Source organism: Pongo abelii, chromosome 16 (assembly GCF_028885655.2).
Source record: "Pongo abelii isolate AG06213 chromosome 16, NHGRI_mPonAbe1-v2.0_pri, whole genome shotgun sequence".
NCBI lineage: Eukaryota > Metazoa > Chordata > Mammalia > Primates > Hominidae > Pongo > Pongo abelii.
Genome location: NC_072001.2, coordinates 33183562 through 33201621, shown reverse-complemented (window position 1 = coordinate 33201621; position 18060 = coordinate 33183562). Strand labels below are relative to the sequence as shown.

The 18060-nt window shown below is 43.7% G+C and overlaps 1 protein-coding gene across 1 annotated transcript in view; it reads left to right on the top strand.

Moving 5' to 3' along the window:
* TRPM1 (transient receptor potential cation channel subfamily M member 1) overlaps positions 1-18060 on the top strand; it is an 89875-nt gene that overhangs the window by 19445 nt on the left and 52370 nt on the right. The window contains exons 6-13 of the mRNA XM_063716110.1: positions 197-392; positions 2313-2526; positions 3219-3343; positions 4159-4330; positions 7077-7251; positions 7667-7790; positions 8844-8916; positions 9714-9814. Coding sequence (XP_063572180.1) covers positions 197-392; positions 2313-2526; positions 3219-3343; positions 4159-4330; positions 7077-7251; positions 7667-7790; positions 8844-8916; positions 9714-9814 — 1180 coding nt within the window. The remainder of the gene's footprint in view (positions 1-196; positions 393-2312; positions 2527-3218; positions 3344-4158; positions 4331-7076; positions 7252-7666; positions 7791-8843; positions 8917-9713; positions 9815-18060) is intronic.

The following is an 18060-nucleotide window of genomic DNA, read 5'->3' as shown; positions in this document are numbered from 1 at the left end:
TATAAAGAGATGTGCACTGATTATCTGGAAAAGGCCATCAGATGGGGCATTTCTGTCCCTAATAACGCTGGCTTACTAAAGTGTTAGTAGGCTCCTGTTTGGGCCCAACTCATCTGTTGAGGTTAATTCATCTTTGCTAATGAAGGGGAAAGGGGGAGATTGTTGTAGAAAGACCCTGCTTTGCCTTTGTTTTCAGGTGTTGCTGTGGCCAGTTCACCAACCAGCATATCCCCCCTCTGCCAAGTGCAACACCCAGCAAAAATGAAGAGGAAAACAAACAGGTGGAGACTCAGCCTGAGAAATGGTCTGTTGCCAAGCACACCCAGAGCTACCCAACAGATTCCTATGGAGTTCTTGAATTCCAGGGTGGCGGATATTCCAATAAAGCCATGGTGAGAAAGGCATTCAGACATGGTGCCGCTAGGATCACAGCTTTCACTGGCGGCCAGTCTCCCAGCCCCAAACTGCAGATACCTGGTCTTCTTCATGGCTGTGGCTCAACCTTCCTAGATATTTTATTGAAAAACCAAGAGATATATCTGTGCACATCGCTTTTAGCCATGAGGCTCGGAAACTGGACACCATTGTAAAGAACATCTAGTGTCCCATAAATCCATACCGAAGCTCTGAATCCACAAACCAGGCTCTGGCCCAACCCTGCAAACACACTCCATTGCTCCGTCTTCAATAATGAAAGACAAATTCCTTTTTCTAATAACTGTGGACCTGCAGCCCCCTTAGCTGTGTTGAGAGTCTTTGGAAATATTTTCCTCTGAGGTCTGTCCACAGCTTCCCTGGGCCTGCACTCAGCTGGCCCGAGAAGGACCAAGGTCCCTCACATTTGCATGTAAACAGGGAGTGCCCTCTGCCCTTCCAGTGAGCCCTGCCAGAGTGGGGGAGGCTTCAGCTCTGTGATCCATTCCAGCTCACTCTGAATTACACTCCTACATGCCCAGTCACAGCCTTTTTGCAATTTCATTTTATTTCACTGGCCCAACATCACTTTTAAAATAAAATTTAGTTGTGTTCCAAATGCTGCAATATATAGTCTTCTGAAATGGCACCCTACATATTAGCCCAGACACAAAGAAGCAGTTCATAGGAGACAAGGCATCTGAGCATTAGTAACCTCCTCCTCACTTTGAAGAGAAGGTCAAGTTCATATGTGGGCCCATGATCCCCTGACCCGTTTACTCAACAACATCCTCATCCAACTTCTTGGGCCACTGTTCTAGCTAAGCCAGCTTTGGAACCTATTCCTCCAAGGTTAAGATTGCCAGATAAAATACAGGACACCCAGTTATATGTGAATTTCAGACATGTAATGGATACATTTTCAGTACAAGTATGTCCCAAATATTGCATGATTTATTGCATTTAATAAAAACGTTGTACTGAAACATTTTTCATTGTTCCTCTAAAATTCAAATTTAACTGGGTGTCTTGGTCTGTTTGGCTGCTATAACAAATTGCCTTAGGCTGGGTAATTTATAAACAACAGAAATTTATTCCTCACATTTCTAGAGTCTGGGAGGCCCAAGATCAAGGTGCCAGCAGATTTGGTGTCTGGCGAGGGCTCATCCTCTGCTTCATAGATGGCACCTTCTTGCTGTGTTGTCACATGGCAGAAGCAGAGAACAAGCTCTCTGAGTCCTCTTTTTTTTGAGATGGAGTTTCCATCTTGTTGGCCAGGCTGTAATGCAATGGTGCAATCTTGGCTCACTGCAACCTCCGCTTCCCAGGTTCAAGTAATCCTCCTGCCTCAGCTTCCGAAGTAGCTGGGATTACAGGTGTGCACCACCACACCTGGCTAATTTTGTATTTTTTTAGTACAGACGGGGTTTCAACATGTTGGTCAGGCTGGTCTCGAACTCCTGACCTCAAGTGATCCACCTGCCTCGGCTTCCCAAAGTGCTGGGATTACAGGCGTGGGCCACCACGCACAGCCCTGAGTTGTCTTTTATAAGGACACTAGTCCCACTCATGAGGGATCCATGCTCATGACGTAATCACCTTCTAACATCCCACCTCTTAACACTATTGCATTGGGAATTAGGTTTCCCCGTGAATTTTAGGGGAATACAAACATTCAGACCATGGTACCAGGCATCTTTTATTTGTATTTGCTAAACCTGACAATCCTCTCCAAAGTTGCCTTCAGTCACTTGGCCACAGACTCACACAGAGTCCGGGGCCCTGAGGGAGAGACAAGCCAGGCAGTTCTTGCTTGGACATGAGCAATAGCCTCACTCCCCTTTGACACGAGAAGCAAAACCAAGAACGGAGGCTGAGTGCCACACACTCTTTCACAGTATATCCGTGTGTCCTATGACACCAAGCCAGACTCACTGCTCCATCTCATGGTGAAAGATTGGCAGCTGGAACTCCCCAAGCTCTTAATATCTGTGCATGGAGGCCTCCAGAACTTTGAGATGCAGCCCAAGCTGAAACAAGTCTTTGGGAAAGGCCTGATCAAGGCTGCCATGACCACCGGGGCCTGGATCTTCACCGGGGGTGTCAGCACAGGTAAGAGCAGGCCTTTTCCCTCCCGATAATCAATGTACCACCCAGAACTCATTGTGGTCCCCAAAGAGCTTCCTAATAACTAAGGACAACAAAACATATTGCATCCTGATCCTATTTATGACTAAAGTGAAGTCTTTATTCCCTAGCTTGTGTTTTTTACTTTGATATGACTCTTAAAAAAAAAACAGCAAATACAGTAATGATTGTCATAATAGTCAACATCTCTGGGTCACCCATGACATGCAATATTCCTTGAACTGAGCCCTGTACAAGCATCATCTTCATTAGACCTCTCGACAGTCCTTTTCCTGTTATAGGAAAGGAAACTGAGGCACAAAGACATTAAGGAACATACCAAGCAGTCTGGCTCTCAATTTTCACTGAAGGCAGCCAAGGAATGCCAAAAAGACTCCAGTTATTTCCAACTTTAGGCCTTAGACATCTGTAAAGGAAATCCCTGCACAGTTGCTTTGGTTTCTGTTTTTGTTTTCCCGTTTCTAGAGTTAATGCAAGATTGCTAGTTATCATGAGCTCAGACTTTCAGTGTACTTTGTTTTAATGACAAAGATGAGTATGTCTCACCCCTGATCTGTAGGGAATGTAGGGACTCAGGGCAAGTGTCCCTAAATGTCATGAATGATGGTATGCTGGGAAGTAAAAGAACCTAAAATATGACCAATGGCTGCTCACAGGTGTCATCAGCCACGTAGGGGATGCCTTGAAAGACCACTCCTCCAAGTCCAGAGGCCGGGTTTGTGCGATAGGAATTGCTCCATGGGGCATCGTGGAGAATAAGGAAGACCTGGTTGGAAAGGATGTAAGTGTTTTCTCTGCAAATGTTGGCAATTTTTTAAAATTAACGATTGATTTTGAGGTAACTGTAGATTCAGATGCAGTTGTAGGAATAATAAGAGAGCTCCCTTGCAGCCTTTCCTGTTCCTCCAATGGTAACATCTTGCGAAACCATAATGCAAGATCACAACCCGGATACTGTCATTGATAAGGTCAAGGTGCAGAATGTTTCCATCAACACGAGGATCCCTCCTGTTGCCCTTTCATATATATATACCTCATTCCTTCCTAGCCCCACCTCCTCCTTAACCCCTGGAAGCCACTAATCTGCACCACCCCCCATTTCAAGAAGGTTCTGTAAATGGAATCATACAGTAATGTAACCTTTGGGGACTGGCTTTTTTTTCACTCCACATAGTTCTCTGAACAGGCGTCCAGGTTGCCATATGTATCGGTCTTCATTCCTTTTTACTGCTGGATGACACCCCACGGTATGGAGGCACCAGTTTCTTTAACCATTTTTCTGTTGAGGAACAGTTTGGCTGTTACAAGTAAAGTAGCCATAAACATTCCAGTGCAGGATTTGAGATTAACAGAGGTTTTCATTTCTCTATGATAAATGCCAGGAGTGCAATTGCTAGGTTGTCATTATCTAAAACAATTAGCTTTCTTTCTATTTTAATGTAACAATTGGCAAAAATAAAACCTTCAAAAGGCAGGGTAGAGATGTGAGAATAAGTTTTAGTGCAGTCACTCCACACATATGTATTGTGCTTGCTTCCCTTGTTGGTCTTAACATCCAAGTCCTGCAGGTCTGATTTGCATTGTGCACTTTGTCAGGTAACAAGAGTGTACCAGACCATGTCCAACCCTCTAAGTAAGCTCTCTGTGCTCAACAACTCCCACACCCACTTCATCCTGGCTGACAATGGCACTCTGGGCAAGTATGGCGCCGAGGTGAAGCTGCGAAGGCTGCTGGAAAAGCACATCTCCCTGCAGAAGATCAACACAAGTAAGTGCTGGCAAAGGCACGCACTCCTCCTGGGCTGATGCCATCACAGTGGAAACAAGGATGAGAAGGAGATTGCCCAAGGGGATTAGAAGATTAACCTTGCTTCTTGTTAGGTCAACAGAAAATGACTCACCTAGATGTCTTACCTTAGCCACCTACCAAATCACATTCACTAGGCTACATGGGGATGCTTTGCCCCAGGTTCACAAGTTAGCACGAAACAACTCTCAGTACTCGCCATGGTGATGGCCTTGCCCACCCTGTTGCCCAATGGTTCTTGTTCCCTGTAATTAGTTATTATTTTTTAAATGTTTTAACAGGAAAACAATTTCTCAAAGATTTAGTATGATTCCTTCTATTTGCTGATAAGTATTATGTGATCATTAAATATCTCTGTAATGCTGGGCCTTTCATGATGGCCAGGTGGGGACACATCTGGAGAGGGCTGCAGGAGCCATCTGCTCCTGAAGGGGCATCATCCTTGCTGGTCCTGAGGGGGAGCTGTCACTGTCAGACGAAAGCTGAGGTTGAACTAGAGAGAAAGATGCAAACCTCAACCGGATGAAATAATGATAACAACTGGTTAGAATTACAATAACTGGTATAATCTCTTGGAGCATGTTTATACTCCAGTAATTCTTAACGTCAAACAATTGTTAATCAATCTGAAAGAGTAGTTTGTTTTTCCCATTACTGCCAAGATTTTTGTGGGAGACCATCTAGTCCTGGCGAATGGTCATTGGGAAGCACCATGTATGGGACTGATGCTGCAGAGTGGGTAGAATGAGGATGGCCTACTAGGAAAAGTTGTAGATTTCCGAGAATCAGATCTCGATGAATACATTGGTCGATGACTGAATGTTTTTTGTTCTCACATCTCTAATTTTTCTGGACTTGTAAGTTTTTACAACACCCCACTTCACCTAGCCATGTGACTTGTGGGTTTCCCTTTGTCATCCTTCGCCTAGGGCTCTGAGCAGGGCAGGGACAGCAAAGGGGTGCTCAGTTGTCACTTCCCACAGCACGGAGCTTCGAGGACTCCAGCCTAAGCCAAGAAGAACCTGTTCTACTCTGTTGCTCGAAAAGAAGGTGACTTGGCCACCATATTCCTAAAGATTGAAAATACCAATCCTTGCTTGGGTTGGAAATCTCAAAGGCAGAGTCCAGGATATCTTAGTTCATTTTTCCAATATCTCCTGGTCAGGGCTTGACACAAAGCAGACCCTCAATGCATGTCTGCTGAAATGAACTTAGCTGTAATTACTCTGGTGGACACAGCAGAGTCATTCAACATATGTAAGAGTCCCTGACTGTAGAAACACCTCATGGAAGCAAATTAGAAACTCTGAAATGGCTCATTTGAAATTCTCCAATCTTCTCATAACCAATGCTGGCAGATCTTTATCTGAAGCCCTTCAGAGCTGAGACCAACGATACTTCCACTTGCCTTTAGTTAATGTCGATCAACTAATTCCCATCACAACTAATGGACAGCTGGTGAAATAGGCTCAGAGTGTGATCTGTCATGGCCAGGCAAATGTGCCTCCACTCCCATTTCCTTCCCATTCCAGAATCCCAACTTCCTGGAAACTACCTGCCAGCTCTTGCTTCCCAGAGCCATCCCTGCAGGTTCTGCCAGCAAAAGTTAGTTGGTGCCCACTGTGTTCTTGAAGAGTCCTATTAACTGATAGAGACAGAGGGAGGACTCTGCGAACAGGTCATTAACTGATGGGCCACTAGTGGTCCACGTGGCTGCATCCAAGATCAGCGCTTTATTCCAGCCACTGAAGACAGAAACATCAACAAGAACAGTGTACCTCATGTGTATGCTACTTAACATTTACAAAATTATTTGATAGCCAAACACATATTCTGATATTTTTACAACTGCAGGAGTTAAAGGAAGCACTGTGATTGTTCACCTTTTACAAATGACTGTCTAAGGCTCTTGGTGATTTGGTGATTGGCCCAATGTCATAAGGGAGAAGCCAGGAATTGAACTGCAATTTCCCCGGCTGGTCCAGATCCCCTTTCATCGTCTCATTCTTCAGGGACAGCCATCAGGATGGGAATTTCAGACCATGGGCTAGGACAGCCAGGGAGATATTTTTCCAGCCAGGAATATCTTCCAGTATTTCTCGGTGGTCACCTTGAAGTAGCCCAAACATCAGGTGGGTGGGTTATTCAGGAGTTTAACCATATGTGAGTCAGAAAGTTTCAGATTTTGAGGTCCTGGTTTTCCCAGTGAGGCCATAATATGTGACAGAATGCAAGAATGATAATTGGGCTGGTCACAGTGGCTTACACCTGTAATCTTAGCACTTTGGGAGGCCGAGGCAGGTGGATCACTTGAGCCCAGGTGTTTGAGACCAGCCTGGGCAACATGGCAAGACTTCATCTCTACCAGAAATTAGCTGGGTGTGGTGGCATGTGCCTGTAGTCCCAGCTACTCAGGAGGCTGAGGTGGGAGGATTGCCTGAGCTGAGAGGGAGGTTAAGGCTCCAGTGAGCCATGATCATGCCACTGCACTCCAGCTTGGGGGACAGAGTGTGATTCTATCTCAAAAAAGAAAAAAGAAAAGAAAAGAAAAAGAAAATTGTTATCACGTGCCTGAATTCCTTCCAGCCAGATAGAGCATCCCCCAAGTCATAATGTTTTTACTCTTCCCCATACTTCAGGAGTTAAAACGATGGGGGCAGACAGTGCAGGACACAGGTGGTACAGGCAAATGTGGTTTGTGTTGCAGGACTGGGGCAGGGCGTGCCCCTCGTGGGCCTCGTGGTGGAGGGGGGCCCTAACGTGGTGTCCATCGTCTTGGAATACCTGCGAGAAGAGCCTCCCATCCCCGTGGTGATTTGTGATGGCAGCGGACGCGCCTCGGACATCCTGTCCTTTGCGCACAAGTACTGTGAAGAAGGCGGGTAGGATTTCTGACGCACGAGGAAGGGCGGGTTCGTAACTCCCTCTTCGTTGGGCCAAGGAGAAAATCTAAAGTAGTCTGCTTAGACATTCCAAACGTGTTTGAATCAAGAAGATTTGCTAGATCTCCTCTCCCATTTCCTCAGGTCAGCATCCGGGGGAACCGTCAGAGGCAGGGTGTTCCTGATGGAATTCTCTCTCCCTCATTTCCAACCTCATTTGCCCTTAGAAAGTTTGCAGCAAAGCTGGAATTTAGGACAAGTGAGAATACGGTGTTTGACTATGGTCACTTTTTGTCTCCTGTGTCAGGATATCCTCCCACAGCAAAGTCTCAAATCAAAGACAGAGAGATGTCTGACTCATTCATATATAGATTTAACTTGCCTTGTTTTGTTCTCTTGCATTTTCTTTGAACAGAATAATAAATGAGTCCCTCAGGGAGCAACTTCTAGTTACCATTCAGAAAACATTTAATTATAATAAGGCACAATCACATCAGCTGTTTGCAATTATAATGGAGTGCATGAAGAAGAAAGAACTCGTAAGTGTCTTGAATTTATTTCCAAACAAGCTCTGTGGAGAGAATTATGTTTCCTTTTCTAATTCCACCCATGTGTGCATGACAGGGTTATTCATATTTTAGTCCGGCCTTTTCCGAGAGACAGTACAAATGCATACCAAATTGGTGGCTGTGTCCACATAACAGAAGCTGAACAAGCCCACGCAGGGGAGGGCCCCTGGTGCTTTCGAACCTTAGCAAGTGGGGCGTGACACCACACAACACCCTCTGAGGCTCATAATATTACTCAGATTGATAGTCTTGGGGAAAAGGGCCACATACCACCCTGTCAGGCATGTTTACAAAGTTCTGTTATTTTATTTCCCACTCCTTCCCTCTTCCGTTGCATTTACAAGCAATAGGCACTCTTGTCGTGCACCTAAGACGGCCTCTTCAAAATTCTAATTCCTACAAATATCTCCTGTCTGGTTAGATACGACTTTGCATCTCCGATGGCGACTGAGATTTTGGAGTGTAGCTCCCTCCTCTCGAGGGTGCCAGAACGGATGGGGAAAATAATAAAGTCAGCATGCAGGCAGGCACCCCACAGCAATGCTGTAACTTCTGGAAATCAGCCGGGCACGGTGGCTCACACCTGTAATCCCAGCACTTTGGGAGGCTGAGACAGGCAGATCACCCGAGGTCAGGAGTTTGAGACCAGCCTGGCCAACATGGTGAAACCCCAACTCTACTAAAAATACCAAAACAGTTAGCCAGGCATGGTGGCATGCACCTGTAATCCCAGCTACTTGGGAGGCTGAGGTAGGAGAATCGCTTGAACCTGGGAGGTGGAGTTTGCAGTGACCCAAGGTAGAGCCATTGCACTCCAGCCTGGGTGACAAGAGCGAAACTCCATCTCAAAAAAAAAAGAAAAAGAAAAGAAAAAAAAAAGAAATCAACAGCACTTGCTCTGAAACTGTTTAGTGCTCAGGATCATTTTATTACATGTCAGTCTCTGTGGTCATTTTGTAACAACACCCCATGTCTCCTTCTTGTTTTCAACTTGGCTTTAACTCGGTCTTTTCACATTTTCAGGTCACTGTGTTCAGAATGGGTTCTGAGGGCCAGCAGGACATCGAGATGGCAATTTTAACTGCCCTGCTGAAAGGTGAGCTCTCAGGAAATGGTGACTCCTGTCCCTTTGATGTTGGCGTGGCCGGCAATCCTTCCCTCCCGGCCTCCCATGGACTATGTCTGCTGGTGCTAGACCCTGAGCCAGCCAGGCCGCTTGAGCAGTCTCAGCATGAAGCCACGGCAGAATGACAAGGCTCCCTACAGGTTTCTGTGGGGCAGAGGTCTGTGGGTGCTCCTGGACCATCATGGGCTGAGGTCAGAACCGTTTCTATTTGTAACTGGTTCATTAAGGGCTTCAGCTCCTAGAGTGTAAACATCAGATGGGTTCCTTTGCAATCACTGCATTCCACAGTGTTCTGTCTAATTTCCCTGTCTTGGCTCTAATGACAGGCTTCAGGCCGGTGTTCATGGCCGGGCGGGGGTCTGCTCTGGGATGCACACTTCCTCCCTGCCTCTCGGTTAGCCTGGTGCCGTGAGGGGGCAGGGAGGACAGAGAGAGGGGAGGGGTCACTGTCAGGCTGGCTGCCTGGCAGTCCCAGGATTCCAGCCTTCCTCGAGGTCATCTCCAGGGTCCTCGAGTCACTGGGTTCCTCTTCTGTCCCTCCCAAGGAGACCATGCACAGCTGGCATGGGAAGAGGCTGCCTCCACCTTCCTCCAGGGAAGCTCTTTCAGCTTGGGGCCTTTGTGGTCATTCAGGGCGAGAGCAAAGCCAGCAATGCTTTGTTCTAGGCCAGCAGCCCACGGGAAGCCTGTGCTCACCACCCGGTACCTGCCAAACCCTGGTGGTCCAGGCGTGGAGTGAAAAATCATTCGGTTTCTTGCCTTTTCAGGAACAAATGTATCTGCTCCAGATCAGCTGAGCTTGGCACTGGCTTGGAACCGCGTGGACATAGCACGAAGCCAGATCTTTGTCTTTGGGCCCCACTGGCCGGTGAAACTGTTTTTTTCAATTCATATCATTGATCATGACTTTGTACAAGTGACATATTAGTATGTTCTCCCTTGTGACATGGAACTCAGGAAATTATGTGGGGTTTCTGATGATATGATATGTAATCTATCAGGATCATTAGAAGATGTTGCTGTTTAACTTCAAAGAACCAACAGGAAGTAATTCCGCATTCAAACCAGTACTCCTGAAGAAATTAATCACCAAATATTTTATCATTGCTGATGAAAGTGGGTTTTTACCTTTTTAAAGAAAAAGAAGAAGAAAGAAAATAGCTTATTAAAATTTAATGCAATGCTTCCATCCAGGGCAATGATTTTTCAAACTATGTTCCATGAAACCCTGGAGGCCTAGAGAACTCTGTGTGTGTGTGTATATGTGTGTGTGTGTGTGTGTGTATGTGTGTGTCCGTATGTGTGTTTAGGGTGTCTGTGTGCATCTGATGTGTGGTGTGCCTGTATGTGGTATGATTATGTGTAGGTGAGTAATGTGTGTGGCCATGGGTGGTATAGTGTGTATGTGGGTGTCATTAGGAGGGTATTGTGTGTGTGTGATATGGGATGAGCAGTGTGTGTGGGGTGTTGAGGAGTACTAATGTGTGTGTGTGACATGGAGATGAGCGTGTGTGTGTGTGAACACACATAAGTCTGCATGATAAAGGACTGCAGGCCTCCTACTTCTTCTTCAGTCAAAGCAGCTTCTTTGATCCATTTTATAGATTAGGAGTCAGGATAAATTTGTGTTTGCAAAAAGGGCTCTGCTGCTTATGAAAGGTAGTAGGAATATCTAGAGGGTTTATGTTGGTTTTAAAAACCACATTTCTTGGCCAGATGCGGTGGCTCACATCTGTAATTCCAGCACTTTGGGAGGCCAGTTCGGGAGGATTGCTTGAGGCCAGGAGTTCAAGACCAACCTGGTCAACATAGTGAGACACCATCTCTACAAAAAATAAAAAAAATTAGCCAGGCATGGGAGTGCATGCCTATATTCCCAGCTACTTTGGAGGCTGAGGCAGGAGGATTGCTTGAGCCTAGGAATTTGAGGTTACAGTGAGCTGTGTAACTGCACCACTACACTACATCCTGGGTGAGAGAGTGAGATCCCATCTCTAAAACATAAAACAAAAAACAATGCAAAACCATTTCTCAAAATATCCCTGGCATATTGCTGCACAAATGCATTTTACTTAACTGCCTCTGTGTTTAGGTCTCCCAAAGCATTTAATTGCCTCCCAAAGCATTTAACTGCCTCTGTGTTTAGGTCTCCTGGAAGTTGCTTCCACACATTGCCATAACACGTTTTATCACTCTTTATTGATTGATCACCTGTAGATGGATCCATCAATTCTCCACTTGGTAATAGAAGGAAGTAGATTGCTCACTCTGCTTCCACTGCCCCTGTTCCTCCTGGATTTGATAGTTGCCTATTTAATTCTATTTTTTCTTTTTTTGAAATGGAGTCTCACTCTGTTGCCCAGGCTAGAGTGCAGTGGTGTGATCTCAGCTCACTACAGCCTCTGCATCCCGGATTCAAGCGATTCTCCTGCCTCAGCCTCCCAAGTGGCTGAGATTATAGGCACCCAACACACCCAGCTAAATTTTTTTGCATTTTTAGTGGACACAGGGTTTCACCATGTTGGCCAGGCTGGTCTCAAACTCCTGACCTCAAGTGACCCGCCCGCCTTGGCCTCCCAAAGTGCTGGGATTACAGGCGTGAGTCACTGCACCCAGCCCTGTTTAATTCTTATATTGGTCACCTTTATGATGGTAAAGAGTACGTGGAACCATCTACTTGTTTGGTCCGCTTCAGACTCCCATTTTGTTAAATGAGGAAATTCAATCTATACTCCTCCTTCCTCTCCCGACAAGTTCCATCTTGTCCATTCAATCAGCCTCACCTTTTACAAGGTGCTTGACATGGTGAACATGTACATATCATTCTTTAATCATTATTGAGGTCCTGCTTACATCTTACTCTTTAATCATCATTCAGTTTTTGTACTTAGTCTCTATGTTGATTCTAAAAAAATGGAGAAACCAGCAGCTTTGACATTGTTGTGATTACAAGAAGATTGTTCACTGCTGAACCACATAGTAGGATTGAAGTCAAAGAGAAGGAAAGGTAGTCCTGGGTCATTTATCTGGCTCACACAAAGGAAAATATGACAGGCATGAAGGTTTCTATCATTCATCAACTATTTAAAATTAGGTGACATTTTAATTTCCTTCATATTTGGACCATGACTTATTTGAATAGATATTTGCTTTTCTCCACATTTCTAATTGATTCTCTTTCTTCTTCCAAACATTTGCCTTGATGTCATTGCTGTATCTATTCTTTTTTTTAAGTATTTTTATTGTATCTTTAGTTTGGTTCCAAACAAATAGATGTAAAGTTTGGTACATGCCTATGTACACTTGCCACTGCTAATGTTGAGGCTTATACTAGTCCGTTTTCACACTGCTATAAAGAATAGCAGTCTTCTGAGACTGGGTAATTTGTAAAGAAAGGAGGTTTAATTGACTCACAGCTCCAAATGGCTGGGGAGACCCCAGGACACTTACAATCATGGCGGAGGGCAAAGGAGAAACAAAGGCACATCTTACATGGCAGCCCGTGAGAGAGAGAAAAGAGCACAAGGGGCTGCAAAACATTTTTAAAACCGTCAATTCTCATAGGAACTCTTTCACTATCATGAGAACAGCATGGGGGAAACCGCCCTCATGATCCAATCACTTCACACCAGGCCCCACCCTTGACACCTGGGGATTACAATTGGAGATGAGATTTGGGTGGGACACAGAGCCAAACCATATCAAGGGTCTTGTCAGCAACGTGGATATATCAAGCATGGCTGCAGCAAAGGCTACCTTGTGGGGAGCTAGGGCAAAATTGTTGCACTCTTTCCAAGATGAAGCCATACAGATATTACCTTAAAAATGACATTTTGTACTTTTATTTGCATATACATAGTTTATATTTAATATGTACTTTGTACTTTAAGTTCAGGGGTACAAGTGCAGGTTTGTTATGTAGGTAAACTTGTGTCATGGGGGTTTGTTGTACAGATTATTTCATCACCCAGCTATTAAGCCTAGTACCTGCTAGTTGTTTTTCCTGACCCTCTCCCTCCTCCCACTCTCCTCCCTACAAAAGGCCCCAGTGTCTGTTATTCCCCTCTATGTGTCCATGTGTTCTCATCATTTAGCTCCCACTTTTGAAAATATGCAGCAGTTGGTTTTCTGTTCCTGCCTTAGTTTGCTAAGGATAATGGCCTCCATCTCCATCCATGTCCCTGCAAAGGACATAATCTTGTTCTTTTTTATGACTGCAGCCATATCTATTCTCTTAATTGTTACTGTCCCATTTCTTCTTGAAGAATCTTTCAAAGCCCCATGAGTTCCTACCCCCATCTTCCCTGGATGCTCTCAATGCCTGCTGTACAGTTGTCTATGTCAGATATCCCTTCATTGCACTCTGAGACTGGCCATTGCCTCCTAGACCCCATGTCTTCCTCCCTTTCAAATTCCTTTTTCATTTTTCTGGAGTATATCTTCAAGTAACTTTTACATAAAGCATGTGGGAGGATTACTGAGTCTGTGTTGTGTTTCTGTAACAGAATACCACAGATGGGGTAATTGATAAAGAACAGAGATTTATTTCTTACAGTTCCAGAAACTGGAAAGTCCAAGATCAAGGGGCTGGTATCTTGTCAGGGCCTTCTTGCTACATCATCCCATGGTGGGAGGTGAAAGGGTAAGAGAGCGAGAGACAGCAAGAGAGGGCTGAACTCTTAAAACAAATCTCTCAAGATCATGAACCCTCTCCCTCTATAAAAGCATTAATCCATTCATGAGAGCAGAATTTCATAACCTAAACAATTTTAAAGGTCCCATCTCTCAGCACTGTTGCACTGGGAATTCAGTTTCCAACACAAGAACTTTGGGGGACACTTTCAAACCACAGCAATTATCATTCTGTGTCTTTACATGTCTGAAAAAAATCTGCCTCACATGAAGCTCAAGATTGTCCTATGATTTTCATTCAATTATAGATGAACCATTGTTTTCTCTCTGCTCTTTGCTTTTTCAGTGCTTGAAAATTTCACAAGGATGTATTTTCTATTTCAAGCAAATGAAAATAGAAGTGTATAAAGAATACAAACTCAAGCAGCCATATCTTCACACATGTAGACATTTAATTCTTCTGGCTTTCAAAGGTCCCTTTATGCTGAAGACCTGAATCAGCTCTGTGAAATTTTCTTCTATCTCTTCTTTGAGTATTTCTTTCTTTATCATCTCTTTCCCTTCATCTGGACTTTCTATTAGTCAAGCAACTACTGGTCCCCTTCTCCCAGACTGACCCTCCATTTTCAGTTTTTTATTTCTCTATCATTTTGCTGTATGTTTTTGGAAATCTCAACTTTTTCTTTAGCTTTTATACAATTTTTAAAGGTTTAGGCACTCATACTTTTTATATTTAAGAAAGTGTTTTTGTTCCTTAACAATTTATTAGCCTCTTTTCATCTCACAGATGCAATATCTAAGGATATGAATTATATTTTTTGAAGTTATCTTCTATTCCCTAGATTATCTCTATTTTCTCCCTGGTCAGCTGTTCTCTTTGTTCATTCTGGGTTTTTCTGTTATGCTGTTAATTTTCTCAAATGCTCTAGATCCTTGGCTGTCCATCACATTACAGAATGAGGGATACAACTGCTTAATTAGTATGGAAACCCATTTTGCCAACAGGTTTTTCTCCTCCCTGGGAGGACTGCCCAGGAATTCCCTGCTTAGGAAGGAGAATGTCACCTGAACCTCCCTGCTTTGCTGAGTGCCGACTGGAGAGGGCTGATGGGCTCTGGGCCTCCCTGTTCTTTAGCAGACATCCTCCCAGTTTTTACTGGGAGTGAAGCCCGGGAATGCAGTTGCTTGCTCTGCACCCACCACAGTGGCAGCCTGGAGACCGGGAGGGGATGAGTGGCCTCCTGCTCTGTAGACCATCTTCCAGTCACCATGCCTTCTGCCCACCACATGCCATCCTCTTTGTATCTTGGAAAATCTGGTCTCACCTCAACAGCAACCTCCACATTACACATTTTGGGCTTTGGCTTCCTCTCCATAGTTTTAACTGGTCCTTCAATGCTTCCAGAAATTTGTTAAAAACTCTGGCCCGCCTCTTCTCCCTGAAATAGGTTTTTCTTTTTCATACTCCTCTGCTGTCATTTAAATAGTATTTGGGGAGGGAAGGAAGACAGGAAACACATGCTCAGGCTGCAACCTGGAGCCAAAAGTCCTTCTCTGTCTCCCTACAGTGGGATATAAGGTCTCCAAAATTTTCTTTTAATAGTTGAAGCACTCAAGAAACGATGTGCCTGTGAATCTATAGTCTATCTAGAATTCTTCATATAGTAGAAAACTTGTGGTAGGGAGGACATAAGAATTCCAACACAGTAAATCGATCTCAGGTCTGATTTGCTATATATTACTAGTCAAAATTCTTCTATCTATATTTTCTGTTATTGAATGCAAAAAATAAAAGCTACATGAGAGTATGATGTGGTTATCAGAAGCTAGGATGTGAGGGATTGGGAGATTTTGGTTTAAAAGTACAAAGTCTCAGTTAAGAAGAATAAATTCTGGAGACCTATTGTACAACATAGTGACTATAATTAATAATAATGTATAGTGCACTTGAAAATTGCTAAAAGAGTAGATTTTAAATGTTCTCATCACAAAAATGATAAGTATGTGAGGTGATGGATACGTTAATTAGCTTCATTTCATCGTTTCACAATGTATACATATATTTAAGCATCATGTATACCATAAATATATACAATTTGTCATTTGCTAATTAAAATAATTAATTAAAGTAAAAGCTTTGCAAAAAAAAATTCTTCTTAAAACATGCTTTTAAACATAACGAAGAGGCCGGGCACAGCGGCTCACTCCTGTAATTCCAGCAATTTGGAAGGCTGAGGCAGGTGGATCACCTGAGGTCAGGAGTTCGAGACAAGCCTGGCCGACATGGTGAAACCCCGTCTCTACTAAAAATACAAACATTACCTGGGTGTGATGTTGCACGCCTCTAATCCCAGCTACTCAGGAGGCTGAGGCAGGAGAATTGCTTGAACCTGGGAGCCAGAGGTTGCAGTGAGCTGAGATCATGCCACTGCACTCCAGCCTGGGTGACAGAACAAAACTCCGTCTCAAAAAACAAACAAATAAACAAACAAACAAAAAACATAATGAGAGAGAAAAGGAGAGATGTTTGATATATACAAGTAACAAAAGGCAATTTATTTATTTATATTGAATCATAAAAACTTTGAACTAACAATTTTTGAAGGAAAGTCATCACCAACATTCATCTCAAGAGCTTTTTTATCTTGCAAAATTGACACTCTATGCCCATCAAACAATAATTCGCCATCCTGCCTCCCCTGTGACTGGCAACCACCATTCTACTTTCTGTTGTCATGAATATGACTACTGTCAGTACCTCCTATAAGTGGAATCATGTAATATTTGTCCTTTTGTGACCGGCTTATTTCACTCAGAACAATGTCTCAAGGTTCATCTGTGTTGTAGCATGTGTCAGAATTTCCTTCCTTTTAAGGCTGAATAATATTCCATTATACGGATAGACCATATTTTGCTTATCCAAGCATCCATCAGTGGACACTTGGGTTGCTCCCATGTTTTAGAATAATGCTGCTATGAATGTAGGTGTACAAATACTTCTTCAAGACTTGCTTTCAGTTCTTTTGGGTATGCCAAGAAGTGAAATCATTGGATCACATGGTAATCCTATTTTTAATTTTTTGAAGAATCACCAAACTCCTCCCATAGCAGTTGCACCATTTTATATTTCCACCCACAGTGCACAGGGTTCCAGTTTGTCCTCATCTTCACAAACATTTGTCATTTTCTGTTGTTTAGATACTAGCCATCTTGGCTGGGCACAGTGGCTTATACTTGTAATCCCAGCACTTTGGGAGGCCGAGGCAGGTGGATCACCTGAGGTCAGGAATTGGAGACCAGCCTGGCCAACATGGCAAAACCCCATCTCTACTAAAAATACAAAAAAAAAAAAAAAAAAAAAAAGAGCCGGGAGTGGTGGCACACACCTGTAGTCCCAGCTACTGAGGAGGCTGAGGTGGAAGAATCGCTTGAACCTGGGAGGCAGAGGTTGCAGTGAGCCAAGATCGTGCCACTGCATTCCAGCCTGGGCAACAAGAGCAAAACTCCGTCTCAAATAAAAGGAAAAAAAAAAAAAAAAGATAATAGCCATCTTAATGGGTGTGAGGTAATATCTCAGATGGTTTTGATTTGTATTTCCCTAATGATTAGTGATATTGAGTGTTTTTCTGTGTGTTTATTGGCCATTTGTGTATCTGCTTTGCAGAAATGTCTATTCAAGTTTCTTGCCTATTTTTGAATCAGGTTGGGTTTTCTTGTTGTTGAATTTTAGGAGTTCTCTATATATTCTAGCTATGAACCCCTTATCATATATATGATGTACAAATATATTCTCCTATTCTGTGGCTGCCTTTATTCTGTTAAAGGTATTTTTTGCTGCATAAAACGTTTAAATTTTCATGAAGTCCATCAGATTTGTTATTAATAATTTTTCCCTTCATGCCTGTGCCTTTGGTGTCATATTCAATAATTGAATTCCCAAATCCAATATAGTGATACTTTTGCCCTATGTTTTCTTCTAAGCATTTTAATTTAATTAATTAATTAATTTTTGAGATTGAGTTTCACTCTTGTCACCCAGGCTGGAGTGCAACAGCATGATCTCAGCTCGCTGCAACCTCTTCCTCCCGGGTTCAAGGAATTCTCCTTCCTCAGCCTCCCAAGTAGCTGGGATTACAGGCACCCGCCACGATGTCCAGCTAATTATTGTATTTTTAGTAGAGATGGGATTTCACCATGTTGGCCAGGCTGGTCTCAAATTCCTGGCCTCAGGTGATCCATCTGCCTCGGCCTCCCAAAGTGCTGGGATTACAGACGTGAACTACTGCGCCCAGTCGCATTTTATATTAGTAGTTTTCGATTTTATGTTCAGGTCTTTGATCCATTTTGAGTTAATATTTGTATACAGTGTAAGGTAAGGGTCCAACTCCAGTCTTTTGCATGTGGATATCCAGTTTTCCCAGCACCATTTGTTGGATGCGGTGTCACTCTGTCACTCAGGACCATAATGGTTTTATCTGCATG